At 42.3% G+C, this 19,191-nt stretch overlaps 1 protein-coding gene across 2 annotated transcripts in view; it reads right to left on the bottom strand.

Annotated features, from left to right (window-relative positions):
* Positions 1-1,376: 1,376 nt before the first annotated feature.
* Positions 1,377-19,191, bottom strand: part of CERS5 (ceramide synthase 5) — a 35,712-nt gene continuing 17,897 nt past the window's right edge. Inside the window, exons 2-10 of one of the 2 annotated variants that reach the window (XM_032644862.1) lie at positions 12,181-12,286; positions 11,439-11,569; positions 10,680-10,737; positions 8,751-8,801; positions 7,969-8,061; positions 6,204-6,332; positions 5,996-6,102; positions 5,035-5,191; positions 1,377-2,260 (exon numbers count right to left, since the gene is read on the bottom strand). In XM_032644862.1, coding sequence (XP_032500753.1) covers positions 2,084-2,260; positions 5,035-5,191; positions 5,996-6,102; positions 6,204-6,332; positions 7,969-8,061; positions 8,751-8,801; positions 10,680-10,737; positions 11,439-11,569; positions 12,181-12,286 — 1,009 coding nt within the window. In that variant the 3' untranslated portion in view covers positions 1,377-2,083. Of the gene's footprint in view, positions 2,261-3,431; positions 3,956-5,034; positions 5,192-5,995; positions 6,103-6,203; positions 6,333-7,968; positions 8,062-8,750; positions 8,802-10,679; positions 10,738-11,438; positions 11,570-12,180; positions 12,287-19,191 lie in introns of those variants that run through there. The other variant, XM_032644863.1, reaches the window with a different exon arrangement.

Genomic DNA, 19,191 nt, shown 5'->3' with positions numbered 1-19,191 from the left:
TGACAGTCTTGCTGCCCACCCCCCCGTTAACACTATTATCTTCCGGCTCTGTATTCAAACTCCCTAGCAACCTCTCTCTCATCTCCCACTCCAGCTATATGCATATAGCTCCTCTTCAGAACAAGACCCTGTTCCTATAACTGACCCTAATCTCAATTCACTCATCCAAGGCTAACTCTAATCAGTCTATGCCTCTGGCTAAATGCTTCTTCAACAACTATTCTTCCTCATATGAAGTCTTGGGAAGTGTTACAGTATAGTGGTTAAGAACAGAGACTCTGAGTTTGATTCTTTACTAGCTGTTTGAATTTAGGCAAGTTAACCTATTTTGCTGTATTTTAATCATATGTAAAGTGCTTAATACAGTACCTGGCATGTAATAAAGAGCTATGTGTTAGCAATTATTACTTTAATTATTATACCACTTGGTTGCATCTTTTGTCAGATTAACTGGGCCAACTAATTCAGATTGTATTTACAAAGCAATTGTTCAAATTTCAAAAGGCAATATACATACCTTGTCTGACTTTCAAAAGCATTTTCATTCATATTTTATAATTACTAATTTATTCAACAATACGGCAAATTGAGGAACTAAATGTAAGACCCTAGTCTTTTAGTCTTCCTGACTAGCTCTGACCAAATAACTAGGTAAGACTTTTTAGAACTTAATTTTTCCATGCCCTATAGTAAGTCTTTTTAAAATCCAGCCACTCAGTAAGTTTAGTAGAGTCAATATCCCAATAATGTCAATGAACATCAAATGAGTATCTGATTCTTAGAACAATAACCTACTTCTTTCAATTTTGATCCATCTCCCTAACAATGAAGCACACCATATGTCTTAATGTACACAAGAGCATCTGGAAATATTTTGGTAATCTGAATATTCACTAAATGGAAAACTATTTTAAGAGATGAATACTACTATTAGTAATTTTGCCTTGACCTCAACTAGAGAAAAATCTAGATTAGGAAGACTGTTTCTCCATAGGCTAAAAGAGAAAACAACTAAAGAGAAAACATCTGCTTAGACTCACTTATCGCAATCTTAAGATGTTAACTGGCAGTCTCTGTATTCAATAAAATGGGAAATACAGGAAATACTCAAGGTGTCTTAGCTCTTCAACCACAGCCTTTGTTGCTTTAGTAATATACATGCTTTCATCTGCTCAGTATTTTTTCTTATGGTCATTACACGTTTATTTTTTCTTAAAATATAAAGCCCTAAAATGCAGGCGCTCTCTTTCCAGCATGCACAGAAAGGAAAAACTTGGTGTCCAATGGCCTCTAGAATCAGACCTGAAAAAGTTCTTAATTAGATTATGGGTTCAGGGGATTGGGGACAGAGTCACTAAAGAGGTTGAGACAGCAGATGAGGGTTGAAGCACTTTTAATCACAGAAGAGTAAACAATAGTATAAACCGTTAACAACTCACCCAGTGGCTGCTGTCCTCCAGCCCTCAGCTCACCTGCTCCTCCCACCCCCCAACTCCCTGCGTACCACTGAATGAAGAGCAGGGTATCTATCAGCAGCTGTCCATCACTACCAGGTGGCAGGAAGGGGACCTAGCTAGGGGCCACAGCAATCCTGGCCATCCATTCATGGTTGTCTGTTCCTATATAACGTCGTGTGAAGTATTCCATCTCCAAAGGAGGAACAGTGCAGAAACCTGGAGTGAACTTAGCTGCTCCATTCAGATGGCCAGAGCTTCAAGAGCCATGGGCAACAAGGGAGGGGACTCTCTGGAGCCAGCATGATTCAAGATGCAGCCAAATCTGGGATTGAGGTGGGTTCAAAGGGGACCAGGCTTGTGCTCCAACCTAGGCAACGAAACTCACACATATGCACAAATGCATATGCACATGTGCACACATATGCACACACACACGCACACACAGAGCAAATAACATTACTGAAAGAACCTGGAGGCTATTAAATACAAAATGGCAGAGTTTTTTTAAAAAAGTGAAAATATTTGCTTCTTTGATTCTCCTCAGTGCCCTGCACACACCCTAGTCACAGGAGTGCAGATGCGGGGAGGCCCAGAGGAGTAGGTTGCTAGCAGCCCTACAAGTCCATCTACGCTGAAGTCCCCATACCAACCACCTTACTCTTCAGCCAGTAGCTGCCTCCCATGTGACCATTCACCCGACCGGCACCATTGCTGGAGCTGCGGCCACAGGGGCCTTTTGTGCTACTGGTCATATCTTCTTCTTCTGAGCTGCTTTCCACATCACTGCGATCATCCTTAGATACCTGGGTGGGATGAGGCCAAAGGTAGAAAAGGTAAGGACAGAACTTTTCTAGAATCATAAGACAGACAAAGCCCACAGAGCCCATGTTTGGGCATTACTCCCAATCTGGCCTACTTTCTGGTGGCAACTGACTCAAAATACTATCTGGACCACAGAGACTGTTGTGACTATCCTTTGCCTGCTTTCTGGGTTTCTCTCTCATCATCTCTAATTCCGTTCTCAATGGAATAAGTAGCCATCTTGGTAGAGGAGTTTACCTTTCAGGACCAGCCTAAAAGAGCTGAAATCATTCACCCAGTTGTGGTTTAGGTTTGAAGGAAACTCCACAGACACCCTTTCTCCTCTTGTACCTCAAGAAAAGAAAAGGCCAACACAAACAATACATATGGCTATCATCATTGCTTCTATCTTCTGGTGGTGTGGCCACTGCAGTTTTGGTTATCCAGAGTTTTGCTTTATCCCCAAAGCTGATCCACAACTGGGCTCAACTATTGACACCCTATGGCTAGGGTCATAGGGTGTTGATAGTTACTTCTCTTGAGCAACCCCAAGATACACAGTATGGTGAAAAGAAAAGTAGACTGAAAAAAAAAAAAAAAAGCAGACTGGCAGTCAGCGAGTAAAAAATCCCAGTCCCAATCATGCTACTCTCTATGAATCTTTACCTTTCAACCTCAGCTTTTTGTTCTATATTTTCAAACGAAGGATTTGGATTAGAGCAGTGTTTTTCAATCTAAACTATCCTGCATACCAAGCACAGTATTTCAGATTCTCTACCGTGGACCATAAAAGTAAAGGAGAGAAACCCAGGGAAACCTATGTCAGACTTTTGCCCTCCCGAACTGAAGGATAATAAATGTGGTTTTTTTTTTTGTTTTTGTTTTTTTAAAGTAACTAAGAGAAGGGGGTGAGAAGGAAACAAAACAACAATTGCTATTGCCAAGGGGTGGGGTAATTGCTTTGGTTAGCTCTAAGATTCTATGGTTTATTATAGCTATCGACCTCTGAACCCAGATAATGAACTGATTATCTGATCTTTAGGAAATTTCCACCAGAGGGCAGTGTGTCTAAATTTGAGGGAAAGGGAGGCTCAAAAAGGAGGGGGGCAGTGGGTGGGTGGGAAGGAAAGGAAAAACAGAAAGGGGAAAAAAAATGAGTAGACTCTAATCTTGCCTCAATTTAGGAAAAAGAACCTGGCAACTTGAGCTCCATTCAACAATGGCCCAACCTGAGCTCCATATAAAATGGCAGAGTTTTTTAAAGAAGTGAAAATATTTTCTTCTTTGATTCTCTTCAGTGCCCTGCACACCCCCTAGTCACAGAAGTGCAGATGCGGGGAGGCCCAGAGGAGTAGGCTGCCAGCAGCCCTACAAGTCCATCTATGCTGAAGTCCCCATACCAACCACCTTACTCTTCAGCCAGTAGCTGCCTCCCATGTGACCATTCACCCGACCGGCACCATTGCTGGAGTCAGGAAAGATACATGCTCTGATACAACCCAGGGAAACAGAATGGAAAGCAGGAAGGAAGAGAAACACATTCAGACAGACATGCTTCACTGAACACCAGAAGCACAGATACACTTACATGCAAGAGATGAAACTGTCCAGCTCCCACCAGGCATAGAAAAAAGGAAGGAGGTGAGAAAAGAGTGGAGAGTACAGAGTCTGGGTCTAATCCTTCCTGGATAGGTCACCTGGTCAGGAAAGAGCAGGGGAGAAGAGAGATGTCCAGTAGCTACAGCAAGATGCACAGGCACACTAAGCAAGTTCTGAAACCAATGGCAGCCATAAAGAATAGCGACACAAGGGCTTCCCTGGTGGCGCAGTGGTTGAGAGTCCGCCTGCTGATGCAGGGGACACAGGTTCGTGCCCCGGTCTGGGAAGATCCCACATGCTGCGGAGCAGCTGGGCCCGTGAGCCATGGCCGCTGAGCCTGCGCGTCTAGAGCCTGTGCTCCGCAACGAGAGAGGCCACAACAGTGAGAGGCCCGCGTACCGCAAAAAAAGAAAAAGAAAAACAAAACAAAACAAAAAAGAATAGCGACACAAGGGATCATATATTCCTGGGAAACATTCCATCCCTTTGTCCTAGAGTCAGTGTATCCTCTACCAGAGCCCCTCCCCTTGGGATTGTGTATTACCGAAGGCTGAATCCCCAGCCCGCAGGCTAACACAGTCTGACTGCTTCAGAATTTGCAAAATTCAGTTATGAGTTTTATCACTGAATGATCTTTCTTTGTGCTTTTGGGCTCTTGGCATAAGATGGGTATTTGAAACCCTAAAGACCTATCTCACTTAAGACCCCTGCCTCATACAACAGTAAGGTGAGATCGGTACTTAGTCCCTTACATAAACCATATCTTGAACATCACAGTGTGGCCATCTTGGGGTAGCTTGCGACTTACCAAACTACTCCTAGGCAATCTAACATCTCTGCTTTTATACAGTTTATATCTTGGAGCTCTGCATATGATTTCCTTTGAAAAAACGTTCCCATGCTAAAAACAAAAATATGAAATCCACAAAGTAGGTAGGTAAAGGGTAGGAAATGGTTGAGGTCATCTCCAAACCTAAACCTGTTTATTATTTTACAATGGTCATTCCTAAGGGACAGGAAGAAGGCAGATCCTTCCTCTGACATCTAAGTCATGTCTTAGATGGCTAAACACTCATACTTAAAGAAAAGATGGAAACTTTGGAGCCCTAGGCTCTTTGCTGGGTAATACCTATTTTCCCACCCAGCCCCAAAGAAAGAAGCCATCTTTCATCCTCACCTTTCCTCGGATCAAGGCTTTGAAAGCAATTCGTGCAATTAGGTAGGACCAGATGACATGCAGAACCTGTAGGATCAGGAGAAGGCCATTGAAGAGCCACCAGGAGGGATAGGGCCCAATCATCTCCCAACTCTCAAAGAGGGTCGTGTTCAGAATCCTGTAAGAGGGAGGCCAATGGTCAGATTCCAGAGTCAAAGCCAGACAGATAGGGATGAAGCTGAATTCCCTGGAAAGCAGAACCTTGTGTTTTCTCCCCATACCTTCTATCAGTTGAAGTTCCAGAGATATTCATCCACAGTGAGAAAAGAATAAAGAAAGGGGCCCATGGAGTTTTCTATCTTTAGGGATAAGGAAAGATATAGAAATCTTAGCAACTGATAGAATAAGTCATATTATTAATCACTTCAAATATACAGAGTTTCACAAGTTTGGGACACCAATTTTAATCATAATCCTAGGAATTACTCAGATCCTCAGGCACATATAGGACAGCTGGTAGCTGATTCCCTCAGACTAAGGAGAATCTCCAACCCACAGAGTCAATGACTTTGTATCATAAAGTAGTGAGTGTAGAAGTGAGAGTGGTGTATGTGTGTGTTGATCAGGGTGGGAGACAGGGTATAGAGCAGGAAAACAAGCAAGAGCCTGAGAATTTTGTAATCAGTACAAAAGAAGGCAAAGGAATTACTTAGGCGTAAAATGAAGACTGCTCCTCAGAGATGAGTCAGGCGAGCCACAGCTAAGTGAGTTGGATGCTCTCAGTCTAGATCACAGCTCACTAGAAATTTGTGCAAGGGAAATGAGGTCCTTTGAGAGTCCATACAGGGTCAGGTTAGGTCAAGGAAGAAGCAGAGCAATATTTAGGGTTAGGGAACCTTGGTGGTCTGTTCCCTCAACTGGTGAAAGGTATCACCAGTTTATGGCTACGTATCTACCATAGCTCCACAGCCCTACCACTTACCAGAATGGATAGATTCCTAGACGAGTCACCACAAAAATAGCACTGAAGATCACAAAAAGGGTGTCACAGAGACGCTGATACTTGGCATAATTGGCCAGCTTGGCTGCCTGGAGAAAGGAAGATAAGAATTGAGCTGGGGAGAAAGCCAGTTCTTAGGAGGAAAAGTAAAGAAAGAGGAATAGTGAGGAAAGGGGGGTTGGGGTCTTACCTCCAGCAAGAAGTCTGAGGCATCATGTAGACACATGACCAGAGTTCCCACTCGAACCATGTTGTTGATGTAGGAGAAGGTAATGAGCCCAATGGTGGCCAAATGATGCACAAACATGATCAGGAAGTCCTAGGAAGGAATGAAAATAAAACAGGCAGGTAAAGGCAAGGCCATAGAGCTGCCAGCCAACTCAATGTCCTGCATTGTTCTCAGAGGGTCTTATCCCTCCCCTTAGAAGTTCCATTTTGTTTAAATTCTCCCTCAGGGAGCTGCCTAACATTTGACCCAAAACTCTCTACGTCAATGACTGACCCATAATCTACGTTAATATAGCTCAAAACACAGAAAAGAACAATTTTCTTTGGTAGTTGCAGAACATGTAGAGCTTGGATGCTGAGCTGACACTTGGAAATAATTTCCCAGGTGGTAGTCAGGCATACAAGCCTTAGATATTTCAGATATCCTTGAAAGTCTAAGACTCTTCTGCTTTGATGAAGGAAATTTCAACCAAAGGGACCTAACAGAAAGGGGAGGTTTGTGAAGGGGGCAAAGCTAAACTATTCCAAAACATTTCAGAGACATGCTAAACAATCCATCTTACTACAAGCACTCCCTGCTTTCAGATTTAAAGCTCAAACTTCCTCTTGGGTTCAAATGCCAAGGTTAGCCCTGGAGAAATCTCTAAATACCTGAGTTATCAGACATATCTAATAAATACTTCCCAGCCCAGTGAGGGAGAGAGGGTGGGAGAGGGCAGGTAAATCTGCATCAGAGAAGCAAGGATATAAAGTCTGTGCTCTCCACAGAGACAGATACAATGGTATATTTTAGCTCTTTAGTTGGGGATGAGTTTACAAATACACGTTCTAGAATGTTTTAAAACCAACATATGTATTACAAACCTTTTTATATGCGTCATGTATTAAAATAAAATTTTAGTAAGAAGACCTGTGTCTACCAATCATAGGAGGGTGAAAGGCATCTGAATTGTGTATCAAGCTTCTAGGTTACACAACAACTAATAACCCAGATCAATTTCAATCCATTCCCACAAAGGCTAACCCTGATTTTCCTTACCAAAGATAACCACAAGTTAGTGACAGATTAGGGTTAGAGCTGCTGGAACTGCATTATGTCAGGTGGACACCAATAAAAGGTGAAGATTCTGCCCTTTCTGTCTGCTTATAAAAAACTTCAGTCATTTCCAACTTTGCCACTCTGTGGGCAAGTCAACTCACTTCTCTGAATCTTCGTTTCCTAAACAGTAAGAAAAGGGTAAACAAAATCATCCTAAACCCCTTCCAACTGACATTCTTTAAGTAAGTGGGGTCACCAAGAAGGGAGAACAGAGAGGGAACAAGGGTCCCTAATGCCAAACAAAAGCCAGATCTAGCTTTTCTGGAATCAAGGCTTTTCCTGGATCAGGGCTTACTATCCCTACGTTCTGAGCTTAGGAACTAAGCTCAGACTAAGTTTCCTGAGCTTTGTATATGTAAGAACCTTGGAGAAAATGAGGAAAAGGGTATGCTTCTTAGACAGTTAACTGTTTTCATCCTGGGCTGCCCTGAATGCCTCAAATATACTTCATCATTAGTCAGGTCTCACTTCTGAGAACATTACAAAGAGCTGAAAGTCCCATTAAACCTACTTTCTCCCTCTTTTGTGGTCCCAATCAGGGCAGAGAATCTATCACAATGACAATAATGATAGCTGCTGGAAAGGAGGATGCAATAAGTCAGGGAGTTGAGGGAGCCAATGTCCTTACCTTTCTTTTAATGTCTGTAAACTGAGAAAACATAAGAGACCAATAGAAAGCCAATTCCATGATATAATAGTAATAAAGCCCATTTGTGAGAGGCTGGAAGAGAGAAAGTAGTAGTTAGAATACCAGCTAGTCAAAGACTCATTCCACCTCCCCAAATTTCTCCCTCTCAGAGGAGCCATACCCCAAATTATTAAATAACCTTCCTCTCCATCATCTTCCAAGATCTGCAATAGCTAACAGACTTTGGATTGGTGCGGAGACTTAAACCTCTTCCCTTCCACATACACATCTTCAGCTCTCATCTTTCAGAGATCAGATAAGGTTAACACATACTATAGCACAACCAAATCAGTGTGTCTAGAATTCTGGGCAATTAGTGCTTTTCAGGGGATTAAATACACTGAGGCCTTTCTTTCTTCTACTCTGTTAGCAGCCCCCTGACATTTTTCTACTATGGACTAGAACCATAGTAGAAAATCTTGAGGGATTCAAAAGGGACACATGAACCAGAAAGCACCTCATTAAGTGCCAGGAAGCTGTTTTTCTTTCCAGCCAATTAGGGTGAATATAGGAACCTGGAACAAACAGATCACTGGATTTCACTGCTTATGGGGACCCCAAAAATAGATACCTGAATATATGACTCAAAGAGACTCAGTCCCTAATCCCTCAAGAATCCCAAGGAAATGTGCCATCTTCCCTTGGGACTGGCAATGTACTCTCCCCAACCCCATCTTACACACACACATAAGACCCCTGTCTTGAAAGGGCTCAGATCCTACCTGATAAGGGTAACTGTGCCAGCATTGTCGGGTGTCCCAGAACCAAGGCGACTAAGAGAAAACAGATAATCTAAGTCAGCCCTTAGAATTCTCCCCTGGCTCATCTATATAATCCCTTTCTCTCTATGCTTGGGGCAAAAGAGTTGGGAAAGGAAAAGGAATCCCTCTTGACAGAATTTAGGGTAACTGAATGGCTAGACTTTTCTTCTAGAACAAGAAAGTGTTATTACAAAGAGAGAAACCATGCTTTGAGGTATGTAAGAGCAATGAGAGCTCTAGGATAGTTTCTGGAAACATCACAACCTGGAATATATAGGAAACTGGGAGGCAGGAAGACAATGATTTCATTTAATAACTGACAGCGAGATCTCCATGCCAAAGATTCACAAGTCAAAAGTAATAATCTCTAATGGAGTTTCAATTAAGTCCATTTCATCTAAGTTGTTGAATTTATTACTGTTAAATTGTTCACAATCTTGTCCTATTATTCTTTCAATGTCTACAGGATATGTAGCGATAGCTTTTTTTTTTTTTTTTTAAGTTTTGGCCACACCCCACAGCATGTGGGACCTTAGTTCCCCAACCAGGATCGCACCTGCACTCCCTGCATTGGAAGGCGGAGTCTTAACATTGGACAAACAGGGAAATCCCCGTGATAGCCTCTTTTTCTCCCTGATACTGATAATTTGTTTTCTTGTTTTTTTCTAAGGGTTTATCAATTTTAATTAAACCTTTCAAAGAACCAACTTTTGGCTTTATTAATTTTCTCCATTATTTGTCTAATGCCTATTTCATCCATTTTTGCTTTTGCTTTTTCCTTTCCTTTAACTTACTTTGGGTTTACTTTGCTCTTCTTTTTCTGGATCTTAAAGTGAAAACTTAGATCATTGACTTTAAAGCTTTCTTCTTTTCTAATATAAACATTTAAAGTTATAAATTTCCTCTTAAGTATGCTTTAGCTGCATGCCACACATTTTGGTATGTTGTATTTTCAGCATCATTCAATTCAAAATATTTTCTAATTTCCCTATGATTTCTTATTTGATCTTCGGGTTATTTAGAAGAGCTGTTTAACTTCCAAATATTTCTCTAGATATCTTTTTATTATTAATTTGATTTCTATTTTAATTCCATTATGGTCAGAGAACATATTTTGTAAGATTTCAATATTTTAAAATTTGCTGAGACTAATTTTATGGCCTAACATATGGTTATCTTAGTTGGTGTTCCATGTACACTTGAAAATAATACATATTCTTCAGCTGTTGGTGTAGTGTCCTATAAATGTCAATTAGGCCAAATTGGTTGACTGTGTTGCTTAAATCTTCTACATCTTCAGTGATTTTTGTCTAGTGATTTAGTCAATTACGAAGAGTATTAAAATCTCCAAATATGACTGTATATTTGTCTATTCTCTTCCTTTTCCCTTCTTTCTGCCTCTTTATGTTTCATGTATTTTGAAGCCTCAATTATTGCATTTAGAGGAAAATAGTGTGGTACAGTGAAAAAAAAAAAAAGGACTCATGAATCAAAAAGCCTGAAATTCTTCTTTGACTCTGACAATTAACTGAAAAGCAGGAATAATACCTGTTTTACCCACTATAATGAGTTACTGACTTGATTTCTGTAATGTCTCCTCCTTGAAAGAACAGGACTTTTGTCAAGTGCTCTGTAAACCATCACGTACTATGCTGATTTAATTAATTTTTTATTATTAGCATTATTTATGGGAGAAACAGTAGAGTCATGAGGTTACTGATGTCAGGCCCCAGACAGAAGACAATCTATTTAGCTTATCACAAGAAAAAAAAAAATCACAAGAGAAAAAAAAGGGAGTAAGGGACAAAATCTAAAGGTATTTAACTCTTATCTCCAGGGATGTAGGTATGATTAGAACCCAACAGAGAACCAGAGAAAGTTCAGACTCACCGACCAGAGAAATCTAACTCCATAGCAGAATATACATAAATAAAAAGTGAATCTCCACCTGGATGGGCAAGAAGTAGAAGTTAGAAAAATATTCACTCAAAAGAAAGTCTGTGAAGTAAAGAAGTCAAGAGAGCAGATTTGGGGATAAGACAGTTACTGGTAAGAAATTAAGTTCCCATAATAGGGACAAATACTGTTACTGAAAAAGCCAAAGAGATAAAAATCTTCCAGCCTCTGTTTAAAATAGATTTCCACAAGTGTATACTGTCTTTAGTAAACGTTTCTTCCATATTAGACTCCCTGATGATAGTGCCTATTATTTTTTTTTGCATGACAATAAGAAATACAGCACTCGGTGTCCAGAGGATAATCAGCAAAAACCCAGTGAAATGGATTATAGTATGTCCAGAAAAGGGATGCTTCCCACTAAAATGTCAATTTAGAGCAAGCTGGTACTATCTCTACCCAGGTATACAAGGGTATGCATATCTACCTATGTAAGTGCCAGTATAGGAATTCATTCCCAATTTATTTGGGAAAGGGGAACAAAATGGAACTACATCTAGCTTAGGGGCAAGCATGTCCAAGAAACTAAGGGTGATCAGGCTTCCAGTTCTCTTCTTCCCAGCCTATAACAGAGTTAGCCCTCCACATCTATTGACTGTTATTCTAACAAGAGAAGTGATTTCCAAAAAGAAAACCTTAGTCCAGTCATACTCCACCCTTCTCCTCACTCCCCACCTCCTTCTGCACACCTACATGCTTTCACAGAATTTAGTGAGCGTTGGGGGCTTGTCCTGATTCCTCCGATGACGAAACCAGCATTGGATTTTTCGGACATCCCAGTCCAGTTGCTTTGACAGGCCCTCCAGCCTTTTCTCATCAGGATACTGCAGATGTATGACCAGAGTCAGAACATCCCTTTTTCTTCAAACCTCTCATTAAATCCCTTTGACTAGTTGAGTGGCAAAGCGGCAATAACTATAGTGACTTAAGTAATGTTTTTCTTTCCAGGTTTCATCCCCAAAGTCATTTTTAGTATGAAGTACTATTTTACACATCAAGGACCTTTACCATTCATCTATACACATCCTTGTTTGGTCTTCTCCCTCCAGCCCAAGCTAAGTAAAAAGAGATATTAAAACCCAACCGCAAAGGCTATCAGTACCATTTCCATTTGATTATGCAACTAGGTAATGACAAGAGCTGGAGCAGGGAAAAACAAAATCAAAATATGATGTGTGTCTGGGGGAGAAGGAGGGGTGGTGGTGGCTACTAGGCCTAAAACTCAAATGTATGTAAACTTGACTTATTTAAGGGATCCTGGCCCAAAGGTATTTCCCTGAGTGGATAAAGTTTTCCTAATAGCTCTATGGACTTCCCAAATGTGAAAGATCATCCCATCCTATCCCTACCCTTGGAAATACTTGCTCTTTTATCCTCCCCTGCCCTATGGGATAAACCCCCACACGAATCTTCCTCTGTTTCTTTGCCCACTTACCTTGGTAACAGATATGAACACCTTTTCAAGGATGGCATTAGGTTGGGCCTGATAAGGACCACTGTCCTGGATGCCAACATGGAGTGCACAGGGTTTGGCAATAAACCTGTAATGGAGAAAACCCAAAAGCCAATTCTAAAAATGGTTTGCTAAGCATGAAGCAAAGATCCTGATTAGGGGACTGATAAGAGGAAAAAGGGGAAACACTTGGCTCGGAGCCAGGACTTTTTGATTTAGTCCTGGATTCTGCCATTGACTCACTTGAGAAGTGACCTGTTTAAGAAATATTGGAACATAAGCTCTCTTTCCATTTTTCCCTGCCTTCCCTTATCACATCTTGAGCTTTAGAGTCAGAGAGACCTAGATCAAATAACTAGTCTACCATTTACTGCCTGTATGAACTTGGGCAATTTATTTAATCTTGCTAAAGCTCAGTTTTTTCATCTATAAGATTAAGATTCTTGCTACTCAACATAAGGCCAACAGATAAACAGCATTACTGGTTTTTCCTAGAAGCTTTTTAGAAATACAGAATCTTGAACCCCATCTCAGACCAGCAAAATCAGAATCTGCACTAACAAGATTCCCAGGGGATTCATATTCCCATTAAAATGTTAGAAGCGGGTCTACTTTACATGAATCTTGCAGGTACAATGATATTACATACATGAAGACCGTGACACAAGGAAAGTGCTTAATAAATGGTAATTTTCCTTATATCAGATGATCAAGAAGATCTTAATTGGAGGGAAAGGTAGAACTGAGACTGAGCTCTTCCTAAACACAAATATCCCGGGTCATGGTCACCTTCCTGCCTAATCAAAAGACTATACGGAAATACTTTGAACTTTCAGAAGTTCTAAAGAAAGAAAATGGGAAACTACGAAGAGTGGTAAGAAGGAAATTACCTATTAGTACTCAATTCTAGTCCCAGATCTACCACTAATAAGTCACATAAACTTGGTCAAGTCACTTAATTCTTGGGTTTTGGTTTTGTCATCTAAAAGAAGGGGTTATATGAGATGATGCATAAGATTTCTTTCTTGGGCTTCCCTGCCGCCGCAGTGGTTAAGAATCCGCCTGCCAACGCAGGGGACATGGGTTTGATCCCTGGTCTGGGGAGATCCCACATGCTGCGGAGCAACTAAGCCCATGCGCCACAACTACTGAGCCTGAGCTCTAAAGCCCGTGAGCCACAACTACTGAGCCCACGCGCCACGACTACTGAATCCCACGCACCTAGAGCCCATGCTCTGCAACAAGAGAAGCCACCACAATGAGAAGCCTGCACACCGCAATAAAGAATAGTCCCCGCTCGCCACAACTAGAGAAAGCCCACACGCAGCAACGAAGACCCAACGCAGCCAAAAAAAAAAAATAAATTAAATAAATAAATTTTAAAAATAAAAGATTTTTTTCTCTTTCTAAGATTCCATAGTGATATCATTGATTATAACTAACTTATAACTTTTACATCTTTGAAAATTGAGGAATTATTCCTTGGTTCTGCAAGAAAGATCTCTCTGTTCTACACAACCATAGATTTTTATGAGCCTCAGCTCTAGGAAAAGCTTTATGTAGTCACTTTCAGAATAAGTCAAAACCAGTTTTAGCTCTCTTAGCATCTTAGGGAGTCTCATGATGAAATTATAACTGGGAGGTGTAAGATGGAATGCTCTTGACCTATTTTCTTTTTTTTTTTTGTTTTTTTTTTTTTTTTTTTTTTTTTTTGCGGTGCGCGGGCCTCTCACTGCTGTGGCCTCTCCCGTTGCGGAGCACAGGCTCCGGACGCGCAGGCTCAGCGGCCATGGCTCACGGGCCCAGCCGCTCCGCGGCATGTGGGATCCTCCCGGACCAGGGCACGAACCCGCGTCCCCTGCATCGGCAGGCGGACTCTCAACCACTGCGCCACCAGGAAGCCCTTGACCTATTTTCTTGATCTGCATTCAAATCCAGAATTTATCTCTAAGGGAGGGACTGAAAACAAGAAACTTTGTTTATTGTCTTCCTCTATGAAAACTTCTTTTACCTTTATCACCAAAGTTCCTGAGCCATGGGGAAACATTGATTCAGATAAAGTAAGCCACATCCGCAACCCATTCTTTTCTCTCTTTTGCACCGGTGGTATAAAAGTTTTATTCAAATGCCAGTGCTAACAGATACTTTATACTTCCTGGTATATAATTCTGTGTACAAATATTTTAAAGCCCCACTCATGTTTAAACTCCTTGTGAACACAGAGAATACTGTTTTTGTGTTTATCAAGGTTCTGTACTCAGTAGTTGCTCAGCAATTGACAAGGAACAGGTCTAGTGAATTCCACCCTTGTTCTGTTGGAGCTCAGTTTGGACCCAGCATTGATCAGCATCCAGAGAATAATTAAGGCAGCCATTCTTGGGACTTCCCTGGTAGTCCAGTGGTTAGGACGCCGTGCTTCCACTGCGGCGGGCGCAGGTTCGACCCCTGGTCCGGGAACTACGGTCCCACATGCCGTGCACAGCCAGAAAAAAAAGAAAAAAAAAAGGTAGCCATTCTTTGCTGTTGAGTTGGTGCCTGTATCAGAGATAAAAGCACTGAATCCTCTCTCCCTGTCTCCTCCCACCTACATTAATTGAGTGAAGAGGTAGATCCAAGAACAAAAAACTGCCTTTCCAATTCCTACTCTTACTCCCTGATCCAGGCCTCTTCCTCAATGCAGTCAGGTGATTAAAGGCCCTGGGGTTATACAGATTTTACCAGATAAGAGACTTCGTGAAAGCTACTCACCTACAGAATGAGGATAATAGTATCTGCTTCACAGGTTTATTTTAAAGATGAGATGACATAATGCATGCCTAACCCAGTACCTGACACTTTGTAAACATGCATTAAAAGGCAGCTATTATTATTTTCACTAGGAACAGATAGTTCAGTGTGGGTACTCCCTGACGGTACCTCCAGCAAAGTGAGAAGAGCAAGAAGCCCTCTTTCACACAACAGGGACGGGTTTGTACCCTGATCACTTGGGTGAAGCCAAGATTGCTTTATTATCTAGACCTTGAAGCAGACTTAATATCCTAGAGTTGTCATAAGCTCACATCCTGCCCTCATTAGTTCAGAGTTCAATGAAAGACATAAAGCTACTGGCATCAAGTCAGTGACAGCTGTAAGACTCTAAGAAAATTTGTTTATTTGACAAATATTTATTGGGCACTGATTTTGTGCTACAGCATGAAGCACAAAACCAAATATAAGGACTTACGATTGGAAAAGAATTTTTTTTTTTTTTTTTTTTTTTTAAACATCTTTATTGGGGTATAATTGCTTTACAATGGTGTGTTAGTTTCTGCTTTACAACAAAGTGAATCAGCTATACATATACATATGTTCCCATGTCTTCCCTCTTGCGTCTCCCTCCCTCCCACTCTCCCCATCCCACCCTTCCAGGCTGTCACAAAGCACCGAGCTAATATCCCTGTGCCTTGCGGCTGCTTCCCCCCAGCTATCTACCTTACTACGTTTGTTAGTGTGTATATGTCCATGACTCTCTCTCGCCCTGTCAAAACTCACCCTTCCCCCTCCCCATATGCTTAAGTCCGTTCTCCAGTAGGTCTGCCTCTTTATTCCTATCTTACCCCTAGGTTCTTCATGACATTTTTTTCCCTTAAATTCCATATATATGTGTTAGCATACGGTATTTGGGAAAAGAATTTTTTTAAAGTATTTATTTATTTAATCATTTATTTGGCTGCACCAGGTCTTAGCTGCAGCATGAAGGATCTTCATTGTGGCATGTTTAGTTGCAGCACATGGGCTTCTTATTTGCGGCATGCGAACTCGTAGTTGCCGCATTCCTGTGGGATCTAGTTCACTGACCGGGATCGAACCCAGGCCCCCTGCATTGGGAGTGCAGATTCCTACCCACTTGACCACCAGGGAAGTCTAAAGAATTTTTTCTGTGATAAAAAAATTCATATCAGGGGACTTCCCTGGCAGCCCAGTGGTTAAGACTCCATGCTTCCACTGCAGGGGGCGCAGGTTGGATCCCTGGTTGGGGAACTAAGATCCCACATGCCATGCGGCACAACCAAAAAAAAAAAAATTCAAATCAGAACTTTGAGAAAGTTCACACCTAGTCATATGTTCATTCTACATCATTCACCTGACATTTAGTATAACTTATAAAATAGGTTGGCCAAACTCCAAAGAGCCTAGCATTAGCATTCATCCTTTCTGTTAAATCAGCTCTCCTCAAAGCATGCCTGGAGACCTCTGAGACCCTTTTCAGGAGCTCTGCAAGGTCAAAATTATTCTCATAATTCTATAGTTTCATAATAATTCTTTTCTCTCTCATTCTCTCATGAGTGTACAGTGGAATTTTCCACAGCTTACATGACATATAGCAACAGATCAAATGCAGAACTGATATGACACTACAGCTACCAGATATTAAAGAGGCTCACAAAAATGTAAAATAATGCTATCCTCACATCTTTTTTTGTTTTGGAAAAGTAATTTTTCATAAAACGTTAGTTATATTACCAATACAATCAATGTATTGTTATTTATAAGTGAATTAATAAATACAATTAAAAAATTTTTCTATGTTAATTTCTAAAACAGTACATATTGGTAGATATTATCCATATAAGCAAAGACTCTCTGGGGTCCTCGATAACTTTTAATAGTGTAAAATTTCCTGACATCATAGTTTGAAAACTGCTGTGCTGGACGACATTGTCAAATTTATCTTGTGATTTTCTGTCCTCTCCAGTATCAATGTTACCCAAGTTTTAAAATAATTTGTAAGACCAGACTACCCTTTGCCTGCATACCTGAATAAGTAGGCATCTAGTGGTCTGTAACAGTAAACTACTCCTTTCCACTTGCCACCCCAGGAACGTAAGTCTAGTGACCCAACCTGATTGTACTGTATCTGTCCTACTCTAGAGAGACCATTTCATTCTGCCCCTTTCCTGTCCTCCAGATACATGGCAGCAGCTGACCTAAGCCTGGGTTAATTAAGATGAAATTACTCACTGCTTTGCTTTTTCATACCAGAGACAAGAGCTATATCAACAATTCTATCTTTGTGACCCACTGTAACATCATTGATGGATGTGAACTATACACAAATATATTCAAAAGTCTAGACCGAGCTTCTCAACTAGTGTGTCATGGAAAGTAACACAGATGGGCTATATTTATGTTGAGATACTGCTCTTAGCTCTCAGGGTGGTCCATGGGGTGGGTGGTAGCCAGACACTCTTGTCTGTAGCCTTTGGCCTCATATACCCCACCGTGCATACACATAATTTTCTATGTGTGCAGCAACATGATTGGGTTGGGAAGCACTGGCTTAGATCAATTTCTGGAAAAACATAAAAATGTCAAAATTGATATATAAAAAAGAAAAATAACCATCAAAGAAACTGAAATAGAAAACAAGATGAAGAAGGGGAAAATACAATAAAAAGAGAAAGGTCTTATCCAGACTGATGAAGATGGTATATCATTAGGTGAAGAGTATTGAGTAACTAAATATTTTGAACCTGAATACTCCCTCCACCACCCTCCACATAGAGAGAGACACACACACACACACACACACACACAAACATGGAGAGAAGATAGCTGAGATATTTAGAAGCAAATGCAGAATCCCATAGAAAACATTCAGAAAGTCCATTCCCTTTACAATTGAATTTTTTTTTTTGGCCACGCCACTCGGCTTGCAGGATCTTAGTTCCCCACCCAGGGACTGAATCCGATCCCTCGTCACTGAAAGCGCAGAGTCGTAACCACTGGACTGCCAGGGAATTCCCTACAACTTAATTCTTAATAAACCAATCACATTAAAAAATGTAAGTGGGTTTCCCTGGTGGCGCAGTGGTTGAGAGTCCGCCTGCCGATGCAGGGGACATGGGTTCGTGCCCCGGTCTGGGAAGATCCCACATGCCGCGGAGCGGCTGGGCCCGTGAGCCATGGCCAGTGAGCCTGCGCGTCCTCCGCAACCGGAGTGGCCGCAACAGTGAGAGGCCCGAGTACCGCAAACAAACAAACAAACAAAAAATGTAAGTAACTTCTAAGAGTTGAAAGAGAAGGAGAAAGTAAAAAGGACACTCGGGGGCGGAGTCAAGATGGCAAACCAGGAGGATGCGGAATTCCCGTCTCTTCACAACTAGGGCACCTACCAGGCACCAGAGGGGGACCACAGGCACCTAAAGGGCCGGGAGGAACCCCCAGTGACCCAATAGTGTGTGGGGGGAGTGAAGGGGGAGGAGAAGTAGAGGCCGGACGGGACTGGCGCCCCTGAAGGGTGGCTGGGGGAGGGGAAAACGGGGAAATTGGGGGACCATTGGGAGGGCAGAGGATCAAAAGGGAGTGTGGCTAGGTTTCCCCTGCCCACCTCCTGAGATCCCGGGCCTGATCCTCTGCCCACCTAGGCTCCCTCCAGCTCAGCGGGTCCTGAGGGAGTGAGAGGGAGGGAAGGGGGAGCAAAAGTAAAGTCCAGACCTCCAGGACCAGCACCCCAAGGGGTGGCTGGGGGAGGGGAGGAGTTCCTACACCCAGCGGGACCCACCCACGGTTAGGGGTCCAGTGGCGATGGGGGAGACCCTGGGGGACACGGTGGGGGAGGGGCACGAAGGAACGGAGCCATTGCTCACCCTGTCCACTTAGGCACCAGGAAGTCTGCTGGGCTCCTGGGCCTAATCCTCTGCCCTCGGAGCCTCCCTCCTGCTGTGCAGAGCCCAAGCCCCGCCCCTACACCCCCACCCAAGGCCCTGACTCTACACTTGGAGACCCCCTCCAACGAGCTGGGCCTAAACCCCACCCACACACCCTCACTCAGCGCCCTACCTCCAAACTACGGAACTCCTCACTTCTGAGGCCCTACTTTGGACATGCTGCCTCTCCTCTTCCCCACAGGTCCTAAGCAGAGGCCACGCCCCATGCTTAAACATCACCCACCTAGGCCCCACCCCATGCTCAAACATCACCCCCCACCCGCCTAGGCCCCACCCCACCATA

Source organism: Phocoena sinus, chromosome 10 (genome assembly GCF_008692025.1).
Source record: "Phocoena sinus isolate mPhoSin1 chromosome 10, mPhoSin1.pri, whole genome shotgun sequence".
NCBI lineage: Eukaryota > Metazoa > Chordata > Mammalia > Artiodactyla > Phocoenidae > Phocoena > Phocoena sinus.
This window is presented reverse-complemented; position numbering and strand designations above follow the sequence as displayed.